The sequence below is a fragment of the Genypterus blacodes genome, unplaced genomic scaffold (genome assembly GCF_046128005.1).
Source record: "Genypterus blacodes isolate CSIRO-AG114 ecotype Tasmania unplaced genomic scaffold, CSIRO-AGI_Gbla_v1 ptg000029l_1, whole genome shotgun sequence".
Classification (NCBI taxonomy): domain Eukaryota; kingdom Metazoa; phylum Chordata; class Actinopteri; order Ophidiiformes; family Ophidiidae; genus Genypterus; species Genypterus blacodes.
The window spans coordinates 724594-742901 of NW_027466842.1; the positions used below are offsets into that span (position 1 = coordinate 724594).

Genomic DNA, 18308 nt, shown 5'->3' on the forward strand with positions numbered 1-18308 from the left:
CCTCCCCCTCCTCCTCCTCCTCTTCCTCCCTCCTCCTCCTCCACCCCCCCAGCCAAGGAACAAAAAGACATGTGAGCTATGTGGATGGGGAAGAACCACCGCAGAGCAGAGCGCAGCCACCGCGCTCCGGTTTCACACAGACTCTGACAGGCGGAGCGGCGCGCTGTTTTTACGCATAGCCTCCAGTCCTGCGGGCCATTGTAGACATTGTTTAGTAGCTGTGTAGGTGACTCCTGAGAAGACACCGGAGCCGCCGAGCCTCTGTGTTAACCGGATACCGAAGTGTCAAGTAAGAGTCAAGAGTAAGACAGTCTTTTTTTTTAAACGAGAGACGCGGTTTTTGGAGATGCTTGTTTTAGCTGCTGCGTAAATGCGCGACGCATCAGGTTTTGAAGTTTCCGAAAGAACGTTCGAACCGACAGGACAGCTTGAAGTTCAGAGTGAGATTCGCTCTCGGCCCTGATGGCACAGATAGGAAGAAGAGTAGAACCTGATTCGGCCGTGAATGAAGGGAAACGGCACCTGGCAGAGTGTGTGTTTGTGTGTGTGTTCGTGGTGTATCCAGCTTGGATTTACTTCCACATACGAAGCACGTTGTGAGTGAGAGTGAGAGTTTCCCCGCAGAGTTATTTACTCATTAACTATTTGAGCTGTTTGGAGGCAAGACTGAACAGGTTATAAAGGTAAGGAGAGGGGAGTCGCGCCTGAAAAACTGGCTTTATTATATTAAAGATGGTTGGACGCGATTCAACAGAGAGGCGACTAACAAATAAGGACAAACGTGTTTATGTCCTGCTCTCTCTCTCTCTCTCTCTCTCTCTCTCTCTCTCTCTCTCTCCCTCTCCCTCTCTCTCTCTCTGTCTTTCTCGCTCGCGCGCGTCGGAGCCTTTTATGTAACTGTAACCTCCAAACATAAAACTAATACCAGAGCAGACTTAAAAACAGGCTGTAAAAGATGACAACTGTGTTTTCTGTCTCAAATGTATCCACCTGAACGTCTCATTTGGTGTTGTGTTCCGTCTTAAATTACACATTTCGTTACATTAGTGGGGGGGGGGGGGGGGGGGGGGGGGGGGGGGGGGTGAGTGTACTTGTGATAGTTTCCAGTAGAGAGAGTTGGATGTGTTCCAGATGTTTCTAGAAAGAAGACAGAAGGAGGCAGGTGAAGAAAGTGTCTCACACTAAATTAAGAAAAAAATAGGATATGTTGACTTGTTTCATGTCAATCAAAACTTTCAGAAAAAGTTAAGTCATGCAGTTTGTTGTTTGTGTTTACCGAGGCTGTCTGCGTTGTGTTTTGACCCGTTGTGTTGTGTTCTTGTGCAGGGCGGTGAGACGTTGCAGGGGAGCCAATATAACGCAGGACTCCGACTGAGTGAAAGAGGCTTAAGAATCAGGAGGAAGAGGAGGAGGAGGAGAAGAGGAGGAGGCGCCCTTCGCGTTGATCCAGAGCCGCGTTTTAGATGGATTCTTCATGTTTCCTTCGGCCCCGGTGGAGAGACTGACTGAAGTGAGAGTAACCATGACACCCCGCGGCGTGTGGATCACCCGGATCAGGACCTGCACTCACCGCGGGACGAGCGGCGACTCTGGCCGGCCCGCTGCGCCCTCGGACCGGGGGAACACTCACAGGACAGCCGGTAACGTGCTTTTCACGTAACATTCACTTTGGTTCAGTCGTGTAGTTGTGACGTGTGGTTGTAACCAGCCGCGGCTTTTGTCTGCGTGTTTGCTGTGGAAACACCGACATGAGTGTTTGATGTCTGTGCTGAGCTCCGAGCGCGCGCACCTGCAGCTGTGTGTTTTAGGCTTCCCAGGGTCACCGCGACCTGTGTGTGTGTGTGTGTGTGTGTGTGTGTGTGTGTGTGCGTGAGTGCGTGCGTGTGTGTGTGTGACTTTGAGGTGTGTGTGTGTGTGTTGAGTGTCTGAAAGATAGATTTGAGGATTTGTAAGTGAGCTCTGAAGTATTGTAAAAGCTGGAAAGTGTGTGCGTGTGAATGTGTGTGTGCATGTGTGTAGGGGAAACAGTGGCACTCAGGAAGTCTTTCAGTGTGACCCTCTTCTGTGGTGGGCTGCACATCTAAATATGAAAGCACATCTCTCTCTCTCTCCCTCGCACACTCTCTCTCACACACTCTCACACACACATTAGCACACATTTTGTACTTTCCCACCCAGACTTTCACTGTCCACTCGACATGTAACAGCCTCTGCACCATGTCTGTCACTGACTCACCCGTGTGTGTGTGTGTAGATGAACTTTCGTGCTTGCTCTCTGACTCAGTCGCCGGCTGACTGACTGACTGACTCACTCACTCATGCACACACAATGTCGCACACTCAATTAGAGACACATGCACAAACACAACACCGGGCTCTCCCCAGGTTTCCCGCTTATGATGGTGCTTGTGTGTCAGTAGAATGATGAAGCTGGGGTGGAGTGTGACTCTGTGATGGTTGTGTTCACTCATAGCTGAATGTTGCTTTGTTTAAGAGGCACACTTCCACAATTTTCACATCATTTACATCCAAACTAGCTCATTTGCTGCAGTTATGTGGCGTTTACTTACCAGGTATGTCGGCTTTTAGATGGACTCTTATGGATGCATTTGTTCTACAGCGCAATGATAGAATAGAAAACATGGTGGTTCCTGAAACATGCAAGAGGTTTCAGGGTGACATGTCAAAGGAAAACACTTGCTGAGGCAACGTGGAACATATTTGTATCCAACCAAACCTATAACTTAATCCAGAGTAGCTTTTAGAGGCTTTTCTTCATGTTCCATCTTATGATCTAAAAGGGTCTCTTCTGTTTACCTGGTAAGTGAACACCAAATCCAATGTACAATGAAAGCTACAACCTACAAAACAACAATGTCCGTGACCTAGTTAGGACGTAAATTCCTTGAAAAACACGACATTTTGTAAATCTCTTGTTTTCATTTTAATGGGCGTTTTTATCCCCTTGCCATTTGTCAAACCTGCTAACTGTTGCAGGAGAGGAATCTCAGTATGTGTGTGAGAGATTTGGCACATCCTCAACAAGCCTCCACAGCTAAATCCCTGTTAAATGCTTAAAACATGTAGTGGGCTGGTTTTGTTTTTCTTTACTCGTGTCGTTTAAAAATCTCAGGTTAGTTCACAGGCCGAAGATGAAGAGTATCGCCTGTATTCAGGCATCTCGCACTTAGCCGTCACACCGCCATCGCTTTCACTTCCTCCAGTCAAAGGTCGCGGGGGTCAGCGGTTCTGTCGCGGGTCAAGTAAGCCGGACCGGCTCGTTCTCCCGAGCAGCGGGGTCCCAGTGTGTGGTCTGGTTTGTTTTAACTGGCATGGGGCTTTACGAGAAGTAGCGTGCCGTTGGCTGGTGTTATGGGTTTAACTCTTTCTTGCTCTCATTCTGTTTTGTATCATTCCTTGCTGCGTTCACGTACACGACTCCACTCAGGATCACACAGGGACACTTAAGGACTCGCAATTAAATAACAAAATGATTTAACGACCCGAGCATTTAGTCGTATTGAAGAATCTTCTGTTACCATCTTGCAACAGATCCACAGGCTGTTTATCTGCTCCCGCTGCTTTTCATTACTCACAGTCAGCTGCAGAGTCACAATGCTTTACTGCAAAGGTTACCTCTAGTTTGGCTCTCAGGGGTTAAATTAATATAGTTTGGGGATAAAAGCCCTCATTTTCAGAAAATGCAACTTTGGAAGATTGCATTCTTTTCATCCAATCTGCCAACATAAACAAAACATACAACCAGTAGGAATGAACTGGCAGGGAGAAGAAAGAAAAGACACATTCAGCTATTTTTGGACACTGATTCTGAAATCATTACTGCTGCAGAAAATCAATGTGTTTGTGCAGAAAAACTTTGTGAAGGTGAAACGACAATAAGAACAAATAAGTTTGACTCTTTTTATTTATTTACCAGCCTTTATTAAAAGTCCCAGTGAGATTAATAACCTTTTTGAAAAGTAGAAAAGAAAACAACGAGCATAGAAAGAACAGTGATGAGTTGTTGCTTTACAGTAAATCTCATTGCTCTGTGATATACGGTATTAAACCAAGTGCCGTTGCAGCGACCAGTTTCCTTCTAGTGTCAAAAGAAGATAGATCTTGTTACAATTATTCAATGAAAAGCTTAGTTTTCTAGCATTTTAAACAAGCTTCAGTTTGTAGCTTGTGTCATATAGAATTAGCAGTACAGTAACAGTAACAGCATAGAAATGTTGTTTTGCATTTTGCACATTAAGTCCCACACATGATATCAATAGTAAATAACAATAGGCCTAACAGTCTGTCATTTATCTATCAGATAAATAGTCCCTGAACCAATGCCACTGTCTGAGTGAGTGTGTTTGACTGTATCAGAGGCCTTTGACAGGTCAGTAAACAGAGAAGCACCGAGCTGTTTATCATGAGGAGCAGCAGCGGTGTCATCGGAAACCTCAGCTGCAGCTCAGACACAACTCACCTGTATTCTGAAGCCACCAGACTGACATGGTGATCAGACTGCAGCTGACTGGAGTTTGTCCTTCAATTTCCACAAGATGAACAATACAAAACAAAATTGAAAGTGATACAAAATGATACAAAGTAGTCTTGAAACTACCGCGTTTAGTTTGTTTGTGATATTGTCTTCTTCCCGTAAGTTGGATTAATGTAGATACGTGGCGTTCATGGACTTGTCAGCTCTATAGGACTTTGACTGGACACTTCCTGGATCCATGCTCTATTGAGTTAACAATTTCAACTGCAACTCTCTCTCATCTGCTTCATCTTAATACTCGTCAGGGTCAAATGTCAAACATTGTTGTATCTAACTAAACATATAAGTTCATGTAGAGGATCTTATAGAGGTTTTTTGTATTTGTTCCTTGGATCTTGCTGCAACTCACACAGGAAACAATGCAGTGACCCAGACTGAATCATATTAGAAAGTGCAGTGCGCTGCAGTGAAATCCTGTAATTATGACATTTGCATAAATTAAAAGGCAGAGCCATCACTCAACGACGTAAGCGGGATGAGCGACATATTTGAAGGCTGATGCAGCACTAAAGCCGCGCAACTCTCACCTTTGGCTTCCAACCTTTTCATTGTGATTAGTAGAACGCAGTCATTAAAGATGAATGACGTCCTGTGTCCTCGTGTGTGTGTGTAACGTTACGCCGCTTGTTTTGTACTGGGGCCTTAATGACGAGTGTGTGTGTGTGTGTGTGCGCTCAGAGAGAGATTGATTATGCAACCCTGGGAGTGCCACAGGGCAACTTCAATCTGGAAGTGCTTAGAGGACGCAGCCAACCACAGTGAGTCCTCCAGGGCAAATTGAACCAGGCATGATCTGACAAAAAGGAATTTCAGTTTGTTCATTGGATTCCTTAGGATAAGTGCTTCCCATGCTGCCTCTGCCTCTCTGCTGCATGAGCCGTGGCAGGAGACAATCTCATCTTAATGCGCTCGTGGAGTTATGTCTCTGATCTTGAATTGTTTGTCGTCGTCCGGCGCTTTTGGCTCAAATTTAGAACAAAGCGGGGCAGTTAATACTTTTTCGGAGCCGCTGATGATGAATAAAGCGAAGTCCCGTTCCTTATCGCCCCATCTCCCTCCTTAAACTACTTGTTTTCTGAAAAATACAGAAGAATGTTAACTAGCCCGGGTGCCGTGTTTGTGTCTGCGAGTGCTTTTTGATACAATAAGCTGTATTCTTTTGAAATTAGCAGGTTGGGATTCATTAATCATAGAGTCTGAGTGCCGCTTTGAACCATCAGGCCCAGGTCATTACAGCCAGCCTGTCTGGGGCGCGAGCGGGCGACACGGAAACACTTTGGAGAGCGCTGGTTCATGCAGGCACATGACACACTAATGGCCAATGTGTGTGTGTGTTTCTATATATATATATATATGTGTGTGTGTGTGTGTGTCACTGATGGCCGCGTCTCTGAGCGCTACTCCCTGGTTCAGTGTGAGCTTAATTTGAAGAAATAACAACACGAGATGGGAGCATGAAGAGGTCGAGAATGTGGGCGAGGGAGGGGAGCGCTCCATACTACCAGGATTTGTCTGTACCGCGAGGAAGGACGATGCGTGATGAAGACGTATACATGCATGTAAAATAACAGGATCCCGCTGTTCTATACATCCTATACGTGATACATCCATAATTCCACAGTATGAGGAGATCCCACCAGTTGAGGAAACACACGTGGAGGCGTCTCACTCCCGCTCCTACGTTTACATGACGGAATAAATGTCCTAATCAGGGCCGTAGGTGTGGACGTACAGAGAGTGTATGGCTGTGTGAAACATGGCTCAGCACGTTCGCATGCAGGCAATACTATAATTACCATAACTATAATTATGTGATTAAGGCAAAAAATGCAACGTAAGATGTGTACATGTATTTGAGGAAGAGGACTCAATCTAGAGGGATAGCTAATTGGAAGCACGCCAGGTGAGGAAAAGCACATAAATCAGTCGGATTGTTTAGCCGCTTCAACTCTTTATTCCCGTATTTGTACCAATTACAATCGGATTATAGTGTTGGAAATGGAAAAATGTGCTGTACAGAGTGTGTTTGAGGAGGAAGAGGAAGAGGGGAGAGAATAGAAAGCCTCTGTTGTGTGTCTGTTTGCTCTCTATCCCTCTTTCCCTCTCCGCTCCTTTCTTCTTTGCGGCCTTATTAAACAGCGCTGCCCTCACAACACACACCGGAAAAGTGAAATCCTACCCTCCGATCGACACTCTCCACTCGGCTAAAATGTGTTCCCATTTAAGGTGAGGCTCAACCAAGCGCTCTCTCCTTTTAAAACCCAACTTAATCAGATAGGAATCCAGGTTTTTGGGGTCAGGGACATTTGGAATTTTTTCCTCAGCGAGAAGCAAGAGTGAAGGAGAGCGAGACGGTCCAGGGCGCAGAGTGTGTGTCGCATCATGAGTCTGCCGTGTGTGTGTGTGTCTTTACCTCAGCGGGGCGGAGGGTGCTCGTGGGAAAGAGGGAGCGTGATGGCGTCCCGTCTAATTCTCCTGACGGGGTCACAAGACACTAAGCAGCCTGATGAATTGTTGGGGTTTTTGTGTAATTAGTGCAAACGACATACGAGCCAAAGCTTCCAGTGACCCTGCACATCTAATCTGTACACTGTGGAAGCTACAGCTGAGGTGGAAACATCATACAGCAGGTTCATTACAGCGCTGGAAGGAGAATGAAGAAGCAGTTAACCCCTCGTTCCTCCCTCTCTCTCTGCTTATACAGTCACTCTTAAATAGATGATAAGCTGTAACTATTCAGACTGTTTGTGACATCACTGGCACCGTTATAAAGACATATCTAAGTTATATCTTGTAAATTATAAAGCATTTAAACAACATAACACACTTAAAAGGAGACAGGTTCTGCAATCTAATGTTGGTTGAGTTTGTGTTGAACCTTGTCAAAGTTCTAAATTGAGGTTGATGTCTTTATAAACGCATCCAGTCGGGACAAACCTGCAGATCCGGAGCGTGTGCGTGTGTAGCGTGTTTACATCAGCATGTAACCATGTGAATTTACCCGCACACACACACACACACACACACACACACACACACACACACACACACACCTGGTTGGACACACCCACCAAGCGTGCGGCTTTACAAGCGACTGGCGTTTGGCCAGAATCCATGTTTAACAGCTGTCCAATGAGAGGAGCAGCTCTCTCAGGACGGGGCCTTAAAGAGACAGTACCTGAAGGAATAGTTTTCACACAGTGTGCACGATGGTGTACCAATGTGTTTTTTGCACATTAAAGCGTTGCAAAGCTTTAATAATAGGCTCTTAAAAAGAAGTATTGTTATAATATGCTGGAGGTTCTGCTGTATTGACATTTATATAGCGTCATTAATATGCTTAAACTCTTCTACTAAAGTCATAATAAAACCTTTTCTCCTATAACCTCACAGCCACAGTCTATTTGACATAATACAGTTGAGTAAACAGTATGTCAGGCTTTATAATATGAGCTTATAGGGTCTCTGACTGAGGGTCCAGATCCACAGCCGGTCTCTGTAATCTAATTTATCCTCACATAAATTATTCAACTACTTGTGTTTATGGGAAAGCCCTATGTAGTTTTTCTTTTTCTTTTTCTCTTAATGAATTGTTGATGACAGACAAACGGCAACAGGCACATTGTAGGACAGAACAGTGTGAGGAGGAGCCAGAGGTCCTGGCAGGAGTCGACAGAGAGAGAGAGCGTCCACGTTAGGAAGAACAGCAGTGAAAGGCAGGGGAGTCATCAGTGAGGCATGCAGAGGAAGAAAGATGTGTCAATGCAGCAGGAGACTTGAGTGGCAACTTTAAGAGCATTTATGAGGAGCAGAGGGAGCCAAACATGAGAGGAATTTAGTCTGAACAGCTTATATAACATCATCTGATGTGTGGGAAACTGAAGGGAAATGAGATTTAGTCTTCTACAGGTCGATGTGTTACAGCTTCAGCACTGTGTCGGTTTGTGTCTGACAGCTGGGACGCTTCATACTTTAGACTTCATCAATTGTGGTCCAGCCGACAGCAAAATCACAATAAAGGACAAAACACATTCTGCCTGAAGCAATGAAACACAAACATACAAACACTTTCTGATGTATTTATTTCTAACAAAAAGTGAATTTTCTTCTTTTTAGATCATTTTGTCGTTGATACAATTTGGAATGAATGTGCTGCTGCTTTAGTGCCCTGAGGCAGCAACACCTCCTGGCTGTTGGTGTGTGTGTGTGTGTGTGTGTGTGTGTGTGTGTGTGTGTGTGTGTGTGTTGTACCTTATTTCCCTCCAAACACAGAGTTGTGAGTGTTTGATGAGTAGTTTCCATTCCAGTCTTTCTCTGCTGTTAAAGCTTCGGTGGCTCATGGTGGCGATACATCAGATCGTTGCCTTTCTGTCCGTCTTCATGTCTTAAAGATGCCGTCACCTGCAGCTCACAGCCTCACACTACACCTTAACGTTGCATGGAAAAGTCCTGTGCCGGCTCTGACCCGCTGATCCTGCAGCTTTGATGGGCTGCAGTAACTCTGCACAGCACCTTTGGCAGCAGCAGCTATTTGAACCTGCACATGCAAGGGCATTAATCCAGCACTGTTACACTTCAAACACACTGGGAGTGCTTCATTTATCCCGCTGAAGAGCCATTAGACACGTTTCTCTGGATCTTTTCACAGAGGTCAGTGAGGTAAATCACTAATCACGTAGGTTTATTATCAGGAAACCAATATATTTAGTCCTAATAGGCACATCTAATGAATTCCAGGCCACATTCTCTAACCCAACATGCCAAAGCTCTGTTCCTCTCTCTTCTGGGGCCGGTTTACCCTCACAAAGGACATGTTTGCACTAAATTATCATTGCATCCTATATATTGATACGTGATTGGCTGAATTCTGGTCAATATGTTGTCTAACAGTCTGTGAGAATTCCTCTGGGCAGACTTTATATAAACTCACTAATATAAATGCTGGAGTGTTAAGTTGGTGAATCACACCTGTTATGGTCGCAGTCTGTAACATCTGACACACGGGCCGGGGCGCCAGGAGGAGGTAGACACACACACACACACACACCCTCTCTCCACCTGACACGTGTTTGTGTGTGTGTTGGTTTGTCTTAAAGGGGTTTTGTAATTTGTAACTCTCTTCTCTGTCTTATTTGGACGGGAAGTTAAGTGAATATTTGTGCCGTTTCCCCCCCATTTCTATGATTCATTCTATTGAAATGACCAAATCGAAGACACACACACACACACACACACACACACACGCACACACACACACCACCCCCTTCCATTTCTAAGAGGAAAGGCTGTTTGCTGCAGCTTCCATGTAAGGAAAGGTGCAGACCCATCTACTAGGATGAGCGTAGTTAAAGCATCCTGCTGCCTTCAGGCCATGCAGGCGCTCACACACACCTAAACTTAGCCCAACACAAGACGTCCGCCCAGCTGCTTTGTTTTTTTGTCTCCCAGGCTGAAGGATTTCTGAAATAATCACAGAATCACTTCCTGTTTCTCTTGTGACTCAGTTCATAAAACCTCCTGGTGAGAAAAACACAGCATGAGGTTAGACTGATTACTGTAACTCTCCTCTGATTGAGGGGCAATCAAAGGGTGAGAAAGTGTGTGTGTGTGTGTAAGAGAGAGAGAGAGAGAGAAGGAGAAGCTGAGAAAGATGACCATGAATGGAAGGAAGGACAGATAAAGACAGAATGGGGGGGAGATATAAATGAGTTGGAGAAATGAAGTGAAAACATGAAAGATAAGAAGAAAAGAGGGGAAAAAAATGCGAGAAGATAAACAAATAGAGACAGGAGAGAGGAGCGAGGGGCGAGAGAACCAAATCAGAGAGGTGAAGAGAGAAGTGATGACAGAGGGAGGAGGAGGAGAGAGGTGAAGAGAAAGAGACAAAGAAAAAAAGAGGGAGTGATGGAGCGAGAGAGGGAGAAAGGGATTGGCTGAAAGAAAGGAAAGTGAGAATGAAATGGAGAGAGAAAAGGAGCGTGTGAGATATGAAGAGAGAGAAGGAAAGGGAGACATTATGAGGAAATGGGGCAAAGTGTGTGTGTGTGTGTGTGTGTGTGTGTGTGTGTGTGTGTTGGGGGGAGGGGTTGCCTACCTGTGTGAAGTGAAGCATGGAGCAGCTATCTGGTTCTCATTTCAGCGGCTCTGTGTGTTCCTCTGCAGTGACACGCCTCCTAAAGAGTGGAAACTGCCACTAACGAGCAATTACATCCTGCCTGCCTGCCAGGGATTATGGGATTACAGACTGTCTGCTCTCTCTCTCTCTCTCTCTCTCTCTCTCTCTCTCTCTCTCTCTCTCTCTCTCTCTCTCTCTCTCTCTCTCTCTCTCCCAATTAGAGAATGGCGTTTTCCCGAATCCGCCAAACTCTTGATCGTTCGATTTATCGCCACTTTTCAATTTTCCGCTCTTACCCAGGTCAGCCCCCGTCTCCTCCTCCCCCTCCTCCTCCTCCTCCTCCTCCTCCTCCTGTGGCCCCGACAAACTGTAGTAGGCAAATACTGAAGAACCGACAGAGACACAGATGGTCACACACACACAGTACAAACTTTCACTGGATTGTACTGGGTGTGTGTGTGTGCGTGTGTGTGCGCGTGCGCGTGCGCGTGCGCGTGTGTGTGTGTGTGTCTAAGCAGGCGTGTAGGCGGTTAAATTCAAATGTTGTTCATGCTGATGTCATCACGTTACAGAGGTGAGGGGCCAATCAGAAGCCAGGTTTTCAGGGCAGTTCCAGCCTGTCTGTCTGTCTGTCTGTCTGTCTGTCTGTCTGTCTGTCTGTCTCTGGCTCTCTGGATGCTTTCCTGTAGGTGTTCACCACTAATATGAATAACATGATGATGAAGATGAAGAGGCAGAGCACGGGGAGGAGACGAGGGATTGATTTCACTCAACGTCTTCATTGTGTTTGGTAAAAAGAAAAAGAAGGTTTGGTCTCAGTTCTGGACCCTGCAGCCTCCTGTTTGACACAGAGCTGTGAACCCATGATCAAAGAGAGCGGCTGGGGCTGGAAAGAGCTGCGGCTCCGGGTGCACACATGTCAAGCTGTGGGGCACATGCATGTAGAGAAGACATGAGGGCGGCGTGATTGTGGGACCTCGGCAGGTTGTGGTGTGTCTGGCAGTGATCAGACGGCTCTGCTGGTGTTCCTGCTCCGCTCTCCTGCGTCTCCTCTTACACTGCAGGTGTCTTTTATTGAGCCAGCGGTGATTTACTGTACGCTGTTTTTCTCTCCCGCAATCAGGCGCCGCGGTAGTGACAGGTTAAAGCTGCAGGTCAGAACACCTTCACACACACACACACACACACACTGCAGAGCACACACGGTCTCTAATAGGAGCCCATTATCAGTTTGGGCTTTTAGGGAGCTCCAAGCTTTCTTTTCTTTCTTTACTGGGTGAGAGGTTTATGGAGGCTCTGTGGGCAGAGCTGGGGTCTGAGGGTGAAACAGAACCAGGGAGTAATCACAAACACATTTAGGTTGGCATCTCTGCTGCTATTAAAACAAAAATAGGTCATAATAAGATGCTGAAGAACTCATTTGTAAGTTATTAGGCTGATATCAGAGCAGGTTTGGTTTATTTGCTCCTGAGAGGTCAAAACTGATTTCATTCAATCCTCTCAGGAGTAAACAGATTATTAGAGACGTTTTGTTGTTCCTGTAGCTCCCTTCAGGTGAGGAGCACAGAGGGAAGAAGATCAAACATAATAACAGGAGAGAGGAGAGCTTCAAATACAGCATCATAAAGTTAATAACATGGTGACAATGGGACAAAAGCAAAGTGTGTGTCATAGATAAATGAAGAATGTAAACTCATAAAAGAATGAAATACAGGCTGTGTGTCTTTAGATAAACATAAAGAGGAGATTAGGAAGCTGTGCAGTAAAAGAAGCTGATCTGATTCACTCAGAGCTACAGTTTATTGTAGTAGCTAAGATAAAAGTAGAGTTTAACTGTTGGGTAGAAAGCTGAAGTCAAGAGGCTCAGTGGAAAGAGAACGACACCATCGACTCACTCCCCAAAACAGTTCTAATGATCTCACTGCATAGTTTGTGTTAGAGGCATAACAATAAGAAGCACCTATAAAAGATGAAGATGTTCCCTGAGGAGATGCTGAGTGAATATTGCACATGAAGTAATCTGATTTATGGAAACTAGACTCCGGCTTTTGTATATTACTGTTAATGCCTATTTCATTTAATTTATTTTGGTGATTGACTCCCCCCTGGTGATCAAAGATACATTATTGCATCTTTAGAGGGAGCATTACCTCGCTTTCCACTCTCTTATTAAACACACCACAGTGCACACTGTGTGAAAACACACACCACAGACTTCAGAACATGGCTGATGAAACTCACCATCTAATCTTGTATGTAAGTAGTGTGTGTGTGTGTGTGTGTGTCTTAAAATGTGCACATCAATGCATTTCACAGAAGTAAAAGACCAAAGAGCAGGACTTTAAGTTAAGAACAGTACTTTGTGTAAATATGCTTGGTTATTTGCTTAATTTGCTCAGTTTTTGGCTGATCTGTTTGTCCTACTGCCCTTAATAGGAGCTCCGTAGTGCTCACACACACACACACATACACACAGTGTGTCATGTGTGTGTGGTAGCCTCTCTGGCCTCAGGTGGGCTGACTCACTAAAGTAACTGTGAACCACAGTTGTGACACAGAGGACCAACAAAGCAAATGAGAGGTGACAAGAGCGGCTGATGCACAAACCAAAGACTTTAATCAGCCAGAGGAGGAACAAACACACGCTCAGCTCTCTAAACACACACATTCACATACACACACACACCGCTGCACCTTCATCAGCAGGCTTTCGGCGGTCCGGAGGTCTTCAGCGCCATCCTGCCTCTGTCCCCATTGCTTCCTCCTCTCTCCACCTCCACAGAGCAGCCAAACACCCCCACCCTCCTCCTCCTCCTCCTCCTCCTCCTTCTCCCTGAGGGCTCTGCAGGCGTCCCGGGTGAAATGAAGCAGCAGACGGACCCGTGCAGACTCCCAGCTCGCTGATCTAAAAGAGGGCTAAACGCTCCCAGCTGTAGGCATTAGGGACTCAGAACGACACCTCTCCCGGGACCCAGGAGAGGATCTGTGGAGGAAGGCCCCCGTGCTGCAGAACGCCCAACACACACACACACACACACACACTCCAGACCGCCTCATGCTGCTGCCGTTGGGTTTTAAATCAGCAGGCAGAGATGGAGGGCTGAGAGTTTGCACAGTTTGGTTTTAGGTTGCGGCGGCGTCGTGCTGCTTCTCTGTTCCCCCCCCCCCCCCCCCCCTCCCCCCACCCCCTGGCCTTTTCCCTCGACGGTGAACTACCAACCAGAACCTTCTGTCAGTCTCACTGCTCAGACTGTCTGGAGCTGTTACATGAGCACTGTACCTTACATTATCGATGAGATCTCCAAATACATCACTACAGATTACACTGTTTGGTCTCCTACAGCTTCAGAGGTGTGTGTGTGTGCGTGTGCGCGCGTGTGTGTGTGTGTGTGCGTGTGTGGGGGCAGAGAGCGCCTTCAGAAAACAGATGTTCATCTCAGATCTCCGTGAATCGAACATTGATCTTTTGTCCTCAGGTTGATTTAGGACGTTTCTCCGTCACATTTCTTGTTTCCTCCTCATGTTTCAGCTTTTATGTGATACAGTTTTGTGTCCCTGCATTTCAGAAACCTTGCATCTACAGTAAATCAAGCCGTTAAACAAGCAAATGGTCGGTCTGTCAGTGCAGTGAGACGACTTGAAGGCTGAACCGGTCCAGACTCTAGATAAACATGTGTCTCATAACAAACCGGCCAGAGAAGACAAGAAGAGAAAACTGTAATAAACTCTGTCAGAAGTCTTTGAATATGACTGACAGTTCCAGATTCTTATCCAGATCCGGACCAATTTTTACACCCACTGCTTCTGCCGTGTGTAGAAATCCAATTCCTGGATCCGTGTCTGTTCCCTAAAGCTCCTTTCCCCCTGGAGGCAGATTTGTCTCCTGTACATCCTGCAGCTCTGACCTCTGCTGACTTTCACCTCTCAGGGCCTTAAAGGAACCTGACGACCTCACGTTGCTGTATGTGTGTGTGTGTGTGTGTGTGTGTGTGTGGCGCGTATATATAAACATCTCCATCCGTTACTCCTCTTATCGCCCGTTCAGCATCTCTGTGGTTTCTCTCCCGACGCTCTACCTGCTTGTAACCCTAAAGAATGCCTTTGACGGAGGCGGATCGCTGAGGTCGCCTTTTGTTTCCCCCCCTCTCCCCCCCCCCCCCGACCGCGGCTTCTTTCGCATGGATGTAGGAACCCGACAAGCCGACACTAGCCGCACACGGACTGGCAGCAAACAGCGAAGCAACAACAAACATTCTGTCCTCAAGCGTGGAAGGAGGTGATTTATGTGACACGTCCTCTCGCTCCGGGGCCGCCGGCTTGTTTTCCTACAGTATCTGGATCTATTGTGAGCGTGTTAGACATCGTACGGCCCCGCATGTTGTGGCCTTTTAGTTTATGTTACTCCTTTTCAAAAGCGGAGTTCTGGGAGGAGGAGAATTGACAAGAGTGAAGCCTTGTTCAGCCTTCTTTACATTCCTCCCTCCCTTCTTTTCTCCCCTCCGTCTCTCCAGGTGGGACCAGATGGAAGGTTCGGAGGAAGGACAGACCCGCCGTTGTTTCTGTGATGTCAGTGAAGGTAAAGAATCGGGGCGAGACAGGCCTTCTAACGCTCTCTCTCTCCATCTTCATCTGCCACCGATCCTCTTCTATTTTCATCCTCCTCCATCTGTCTTCTTCTTCCTCTTCTTCTTCATTCTTTCGTCTTTCTGCAAATAACCTCCCTCTATCCTTCTTCATTCCACTATTAAACATTGGATGACTGATATGAAGTTTTAATGATTCCATTCCTGTGAGGCTGGGAGCTGATTGTGTGTGTGACTGTGTTAGATGATCAGCCAGCCGACACCAAATATAGAACAGTGTAACGAGAGGAATTAGGCAAAGGCTCAAGATTTGAACACAATTAATTATATTTTCTGTTATCCAAGAAAATGTCCTTTAAAGTGCCAGTGTTTTGTTAAAGTATCAATCCGTAGTGATGAAATTGGGCAGACTTAAGGCTCAGATAGAGTTTATTTTCTGTGTGAGAAAGCTATTTAGTAACTGGAGCCGATGTCTCCCATAGGTGCTGCTGTGGGTGCTCTTCTCTCTGCTGCCCCTAGTGGACGGAGCTCATGTGGGCGTGAGCGGCGGTGTCACCGGTGCGGGCGCAGACTCGGGAGGTCACGGCGTGGGTCGACCGGGAGGCCAAGAGGAGAGGCAGCTTCCTGTGACGCTGCCGGAGGTGCTGGAGGAGGAGGAGCAGGAGGAAGATGGAGAACCAAACGCCGCCTGGCTCGCTCTATACGGTACTGAGACGCTTTGAACTGGAGACACAGTGGACTTTATATTTCCACTGCTTTGGTTTTCTGTTTGCACCACCTCTACCATTGTTCACATTCTCTCTCTCTCTCTCTCTCTCTCTCTCTCTCTCTCTCTCTCTCTCTCTCTCTCTCTCTCTCTCTCTCTCCCTCTCTCTCCCTCTCCCTCTCCCTCTCTCTCTCTCCACCACTCCCTCATTCCCTCTCAGAGCCCTTTGTGCTGGATGAGGTGGAGGACCATCCCCGGGGTCACTGGGTGGGCCGCTCCCCGCGCTCCTCTGACATCTCAGAGCCTCAACCCAAGGGATCGCCGAAGAAGAAGAAGAAGAAGAGGAAGAAGAAAGAGAAGGAGGGAGAGGAAGAGAGAGGCAGAAGCAGCAGGGACTGCAGGGTGGAGAAGAAACAGATGAGGGTTCGGGATCTGGGCCTGGGGTTTGACTCGGACGAGATTGTCCTCTTTAAGTTTTGCGTGGGCACCTGCCAGGCCTCGAGAACCAATTATGACCTGGCTCTCAAGGCCCTGCTGGCGAACGGCTCACTGCCGCGACGCACGGCCCGAAAGGTCAGCAGCCACCCGTGCTGCCGGCCCGAACGCTTTGAGCCCGTCTCCTTCATGGACGCCCAGACCATCTGGAGAACCATCGAGTCTCTGTCCGCTGCCAGCTGCATGTGCATGGGGTGAACCAGTGAAGAAGAAGGGCGAGGAAGCGTGAGGTCAAGAAAGCCCTGGGTGCAGGAGACAGCCAGAGGGGGGCGCTGTGGTCAACCCAGAGCACAGAAAGTACAGAGGAATCCCGGAGCTGGACGAGCAGAGGAAGAGGTGGAGGCCACTCATTGGCTTCCTGTGGTGTTATTTTCTGCAGAGGAGGAAGAGGGCGTGCTGCAGCTGGATGACTGAGGTCAAAGGTCAAAATCAGAGACCGAGTAGGAGGTCGTCGGGGAATCACTGTCTGGATTTATTGTTGCCTCTTCAAAGGATGCATTGTTTTTACAAAGGAATACTGAGCGGAGGATTATTTCCCTCATGAGACCGAGACTCTGAGCATGAACGTGAACAGAACACAGGCCGAGGACTCAGGCTGCCTTTCTGTTCAGACTCAGACTCAGACTCAGTTTCAGGTCTGACAGATGTCTCACTGTCTCTCACCATGAAGTCCACTTTTCTCCAAAGTTCATTCTTAACATTTTCACTCTCAAACAGGGACGTGACTCTTTGAATGGTTGTGATGTTGGGATGAACTCAGCCAATAGATGCCATGCATCTCCATGTTTTACTGTATACAAGTAAAATATATTTATTTCTGATAACTTATTTATTTATTATTGCTTCATATGAGAGCTGTTTTTATGAACTCTATATTGTAGATTAATATCTATTTATTGCCAGATTCCGATTTCATGTTGACAGTTACTTTGACATGTATTCATTGTTTTCATTAAGGTGCTGATTTTTACATTGGAGGAAGCGAAGGCGTCGTGTTTGATTGGACAGAAGCTCAAACGCCCATGAATGGATTTGATGTTTCACTGTCAAATCAAAGTTCTCACATTTAGGTCCAAACAGAGCAAAACTCAAATCTTCATAATTGAGCACATTTCAGAAATGGATCTGATCTGATTCATATGATGATGAACTTTGCTCCAGAGCTCCTGTGACATAATGGAGCCTGACAGCTGATCTCTGGTGTTGTGGTCGACTCTGGGTCATGATATCAAATGTCCCAAAGCAGAATGGAAACATCACATGTTAGGAATGTATGTACAGCAACCAACCAAAACATTTACAATAAAGGACCTCACTATGTCATATACTTCAATATCTTTAGATTATTATTGTTATTAATATTATTATTATTATTATTATTATACAAATTTTCCTATATTTTTGTATGGCATTATCCTCTAAGGGAATAAAGTTTTCTTAATATATTTCTCGCTCTTATTGTTTCATTCACAGATAAGTTAACACACTTATTGTTGAAATGATTGAAATGGTTCATTGTGTTGCGTCGCCACCTACCGGTCAAGAACAAATATCGCAGGGTTTGCAAATCTGTAATTCACATAGTGACCTGAGGAGGGTGCTGTTGAGATGAGGTCAGATCCTTTTGATACTTTGAAGCATTCCCTATCCGTGTGTGTGTGTGTGTGTGTGTGTGTGTGTGTGTGTGTGTGTGTGTGTGTGTGCGCGCGCGCGCGTGTGTGTGTTCGGTTCCATTGATCTCTAAGCAAAGAAACCAGCAGGTGTAACTTCTTTGCACTCTCCTGTGTGACTTTATTTCTCTTCACTGACACATCCATCAACAATGACAGATCACACACACTGCATTACATACAG

General features: G+C 46.4%; 1 protein-coding gene across 1 annotated transcript; it reads left to right on the plus strand.

The window, feature by feature from the left end:
* Nucleotides 1–123: 123 nt before the first annotated feature.
* Nucleotides 124–17774, plus strand: LOC142994229 (uncharacterized). Its single transcript, XM_076144973.1, has 5 exons — nucleotides 124–289; nucleotides 1327–1640; nucleotides 15182–15246; nucleotides 15736–15958; nucleotides 16180–17774. The coding sequence occupies exons 2-5, from the start codon at nucleotides 1475–1477 to the stop codon at nucleotides 16650–16652; spliced, it is 927 nt and encodes a 308-aa protein (XP_076001088.1). The 5' UTR covers nucleotides 124–289; nucleotides 1327–1474; the 3' UTR covers nucleotides 16653–17774.
* Nucleotides 17775–18308: the final 534 nt, after the last annotated feature.

Coding starts and splice junctions, on each gene's coding strand:
- LOC142994229 (XM_076144973.1), top strand. CDS start 1,475: ATGTTTCCTTCGGCCCCGGTGGAGAGACTGACTGAAGTGAGAGTAACC. Junction 1,641..15,181: donor GAACACTCACAGGACAGCCG/GTAACGTGCTTT, acceptor CCGTCTCTCCAG/GTGGGACCAGATGGAAGGTT. Junction 15,247..15,735: donor TTTCTGTGATGTCAGTGAAG/GTAAAGAATCGG, acceptor TGTCTCCCATAG/GTGCTGCTGTGGGTGCTCTT.